Consider the following 5177-nt stretch of genomic DNA (forward strand, 5'->3'; position numbering starts at 1 on the left):
TATCAATTCCAGTGGTGTTTGACGGAGTGAAGCTGAGACCAGTGTTGGTATCAGGGGACCAGGAAGGTTGTGTCTGCCCTGCTCAGCTTTGGTTTTCCCTGCCAGTGCTTCATGGACCTCCATCAGATTTCACTGCGACAGCCAGAGGTAGAAGATAGCTCCACATTTGTCAGGGTAGGCTCCTCTCTTTTTTCCTGAGGGCTTTCACCCATTCTTGTAAACTGTCTTTTATATTTAGTTCTCCAATGTGAAGAGACTCTCCTGAAAGGCCATCTCATTTAGGAGGAAAGGGGCAAAGGCTTCCCACAGGCTCCTTTCTGTAGAGGGCACATTTAAAGACCTCTCTTCTGATCTCTGTAAAAACATCAGAAACCTCTTTAACTTCACTGAACTGGATTTCCTGCAGCATCCTCACCAGAAAATTTGAATGAGAACAACTACCTAGACAGTGTTGTGCATGCTCCCTAGGAAACGCCAGTAGTTTCAGTGAGATAGTGCTCCCATCCACCTCACCTCTGCCTCTGCATCAACTCATACAGGCAGGCTGTCTGACCAAAAGGCTGTTGCAAAGTGCCTTTGTGTATAAGGAACTTGGGGGAAGTGCAGTAAGAAGTGATTATACAGTAACTGTACTGATGAAGTTACAAAAAGTGAACTTCCCTATGACCCTGTGGTTTCACTACTGGAATAATATGAAAAGAGAGAGCCAAAGCTGGCTGCCAGCTGTGACGTGACATCAACAGGGAAGTCAAAGGAAAGATTTGTTTAACATTCTTTTATTTACTTAGAATAGTGATGACATTACATTAACACCACCGAAAAGTGAGTCACATATGTGCTGCTGATTGGAGCTATCAGAACCTATATAAGCATTTTAGCTGTGGTCTTGAGAGACAGAAGGTCAAACCCTTCTGCCGTAGCAAGGCTCCTTGGCAAGCTGGGCACTATGCAATACCTCCTACTTTGTGCTGCCATCTTCCTACCTGAGAGTCTTGCTTTTCCAGCACAACTTAAACCAGAATCATGGAGCAACACAGGCTTTGAGAATGTAAAGGTATGTTACCAGGGGGACGATTTAACTGCGTCATGAATAACTTGATTTTTGACTCCGCTTCTACATTCCTTTCCTACCTGTTTATATTATGTTCTTATCTTACATTACCACATTTTTTGCAGAGGTGACATAAAACAATTTAAACTTGCTGACTGGCTTAGACACCCTAAGTCTAACTTACAAAAAAGACCAAGTTCCAACTGGTAAATAAAGGGGAGCATGTCATTTTTAAAACATCTGAAAAATATTATGTAGACTACATTGGAAGGCTGTGGATTTGAATGCTCAGTAACTTGTGTTTACTTAAAAGGATTTCTTGCTTGCAGTGTTTTGATGCTATTGCATTTCTTTTTATATATGCTAATCTACACTACAGAGAGAACAGCATTTGGTAAACTGAAATGGGAAGAAAAAAATACATCTAAAACTAGCCATGACTACAGGATGGTGAAACAATTCAATCAAATGTAAAATGCAATTACCAAAAGATCACAGATATATGTATTAGTTTTTATTTTTGTTTTCTTCTTGCAGGCATATCTTGATAAATTCTTTCCACTTTTTACAAAAACACAAAACCTAAACTTAGAAGAGAGGATTAAAGAAATGCAGAGGTTTTTCCACCTGCCTGTAACTGGAAAATTAGATGCAGAAACAGAAGAAACTATGAAACAGCCCAGATGTGGAGTCCCCGATATAGCAGATTACAGAACATTTCCTGGAAAACCAACATGGAAAAAGACACATTTGACTTACAAGTTAGTGATGTTTTAGGTTTTATGGGGAAAGTGGTTGCTTTGTATTTAACTATGTGGGTTTCCTTCACACCCTAAATGATATTAATCTGTTCCCTTTTGCTGCCAGGATTGTCAATTATACACCTGATCTACCCCGAAAGAATGTGGATGATGCAATTAGAAGAGCTTTTATGGTATGGAGTGATGTGACTCCACTGCAGTTCCGAAGAGTGTTTAAAAAACCTGCAGACATTATGATTAAATTTCCACATCTTGGTGAGAATACCTCTCATTTTTAAAATACAATGGCACATATTTGACTCAAAGCATGCATTTTTAAAGCCACAGCTTTAAGAAAGAACAAAGAGTTTGGAATTATTCTGAAGTCTGCATAAATTTTATCTTCTCTATATCATGCCACCAAATGTATATGTTATGATTCAGCTTTACTCCTATGAAAACATTAGAAAATCCTTTCAGAGTTACAGCTGTGAAATGGAGGGATAATTCAGCTCCAGAATGAGACACCTAAATTTAGATGTTCAAGGCTCTGTCTGCCTTGACAAATAGTGCACACTAATGGGAACAGATCTGTAGAGCAAACCAGTTGGTTCTGAAGATCCAGCCTCCACAGGCTGGATTCAGGCACGTTCAGGCAGGTTTACTTCAGTCTAGATCTAGTCTGGTTCCCTTGAGTATCTTCTGGTTGATTTTTTTCTAGAAGAAATCCCATTGGTGCACCCCAAGGTGCAAGCCAAAGCATGGTAAATGCAGATGAGGAGTGGAGTCACTTCAGAAAGCTCATTTGTGATCCAGACTAGTACATGAATGTAGCCATACCTTTAACTTGTGCCTGGCACCTAAGCTGACTCAATTTAGCCAAACTAAATGCCTACTTTAAGGTTACCTGACTTGTTCTCTAGCTCCATTGACAATATTTACTAGATCTCCATTGACTGTAAGTGAAGATCAGACACCTGGCTTACAGGTAGATGGCTGCATATAAACACCGAAACGTCCCAAGCTCATGCTTCACTGATGGGAAGTATATTATGTTGCCATAAAGAGTGGACTAATATGCCAAAGTGAGAAAGGATCCTGCAAGCTGGAACGGGTTTTAATCCCTCATCACACACTAGAACTAGGTCTCTTCTGCCTGTGTTAGCCTTGCACCAAAGTCCATCCACATGGCCTGGGGAAAGGACACACAGTGGCATTTGAGTCCCCAAATACCCCTCAATCAAGTCAGAGGCTTACTAAGGGGTTGGGGGAAATTTTCAGGGCTGGTACAAATATACCATCCTGTCAGCTCTTGCACTCAATGTGGGAATCGGTAACATTCCACATGCGCTGTAAAAGAAGTAGGTAATAGACCATACCCCAAGGCTGGGGACAAATGAACTTAGCTCTTCAGGAACATAGTTATCTATCCCAAACCATTGTCTTCCACCAAAATCAGTACAAGTGAGAATGTTTACAAGTAATGTTGGCCAGCACTTTCCAACACTGAAAACATTCAGGTGCTTATAATGTTGTCAAGGATTAAGTATTTATTCTGAAATAACCCGATTGCTGCCTCAGAAACACATTTCTAACAAAGACTCAGAATAAAATGTTCAGCTTTTTCTGAAACATGCAGCAGCCTGAATTTTCAAATACAAATTTTGAGCTTAAGTCATGAATTTGGAGAGTGTTTCCTAAACCTTGCTGCTATTGTAGGGGTTTTTTTTTTAAGTAACGGTAATGAACAAAACTAGCACAAACAAGCAACAGGCTTCAATTTGATGAATTTGAACATTACAAATTATGCCATTTGATGACATTTATTTCTTTTCAAATGCAGCACATGGTGATGGATATCCTTTTGATGGAAGAGGTAACACACTAGCTCATGCATTTGCACCTGGAGAAGGGCTTGGTGGAGATGCTCATTTTGATGATGATGAAAAGTGGTCAGAGACCAATCGAGGTAAAACCCACATGTGTGTATGAAGGGGAAAGGCAAATATTGTACATGTTAGAAGAACACAGCCATAGGAAATGCCTTCCATAACTCTTCATGCTTCGGTACCATTTCAGTATCAACATTTCTGTTATTTTCAACTACCTTTCTAAGTACTTGTGCTTCATCATCATTAGCAGCCACATAATGCCTGCTTTGTCCTTATTTGAAAGCACTTTTCACAGGCTAAACAAGGACTATGACCCTCTGTTTTCTGCATAAATTATGAAAAGGTAGAATGACTTGCGTGTAGGAATAAGGTTCTGACTAAAAGCAGAGTTGGAAAGAGACTCAGGGTCTCTAGATGCATATGCAAGGGCTCAGTAATGTTTTTATTAAAATATTATAGTTACATACGAAAGTTCAGTAATACCCAATCAAAATTCTGAGGTTTCATTCCAAGGGAATGAAAGATATCATTTCCCCTGCTACTTCTATTCTTTGTATGCTAAAAGAAATGCCATACCCTTAACATACTTTTCTATGTTTCTGTGCTGCAGAAGTTAATTTGTTTCTTGTTGCTGCTCATGAATTTGGCCACTCTTTGGGACTTGCTCATTCAAATGACCGTGAAGCTCTGATGTACCCTATCTACTCATATGTGAACCCAGCAACCTTCAAACTTCCAGAGGATGATAGGCGAGGAATTCAGAAGTTATACGGTAAACTCATGATAAGATTTCATTTTAAGATAAAACCTACTGGGGTACAGGTTTCACTACTCTCCTTGATTGCAAGGGCCTCGTCATATTACCAAAAAGAAAGAAGGGGAACAAACCTGGGGAAAACACATTCTTGTATACTTCCATCCACTATTTTCATTCTGTATGATCATCCCCACTGCAACCAAGAGGTGACTTGAGCAGCAGTGCAGCAGCCTGGTGCACTGTCTTCCTGCACACCTACATATTGCCAAACAAATCCCATGGACCTTGCTCTGCAAATGAGCTGTTTCAGTGAGTCAGACCACTGGTAGGGAAATGAAATATACTGTGCCACTTACCAAGTCAATGGGACAGTTCAGTGAAGGCAGAAACTACTCAGCAGTAGGAGTAGAGCATAACCAGTACTGACCTCACAAGGTAAACTTTGCCAGGATTGCTTTTCTTTAGGCACCACCTTCCTCCGGGCATGCTAAAGGAACACTAGGAATAAAACATACTTGTCTGCACTGTCCATTTCCAGTACAGTCTCTATGTTTTGTGCTTCTTTTACACAGGGAAAAAGTCATCAAACTCTTGAACAAAGTGCTTCAAAAAGACCAGAGAATTCCAGTGTGCTTGTTTTGGTGTTCCAAAGGTATTTTAATCTTCTAGCTAATTAAAGTGGTAAACTCCTGGACTGCGTTTTCTCTCCCTGAACTTTTACGTTGATTTATTTGCAC

General features: G+C 40.1%; 1 protein-coding gene across 1 annotated transcript; it reads left to right on the top strand.

Moving 5' to 3' along the window:
- Positions 1–946: 946 nt before the first annotated feature.
- On the top strand, positions 947–4455 carry MMP7 (matrix metallopeptidase 7 (matrilysin, uterine); the record flags this gene model as incomplete). Its single annotated transcript, XM_010296703.1, has 5 exons — positions 947–1054; positions 1589–1812; positions 1919–2067; positions 3635–3760; positions 4294–4455. Coding segments are annotated over exons 1-5 (769 nt in total), but the record flags the coding sequence as incomplete, so codon positions are not given.
- Positions 4456–5177: the final 722 nt, after the last annotated feature.

The sequence above is a fragment of the Phaethon lepturus genome, unplaced genomic scaffold (genome assembly GCF_000687285.1).
Source record: "Phaethon lepturus isolate BGI_N335 unplaced genomic scaffold, ASM68728v1 scaffold6601, whole genome shotgun sequence".
Taxonomy (NCBI): Eukaryota; Metazoa; Chordata; class Aves; order Phaethontiformes; family Phaethontidae; genus Phaethon; species Phaethon lepturus.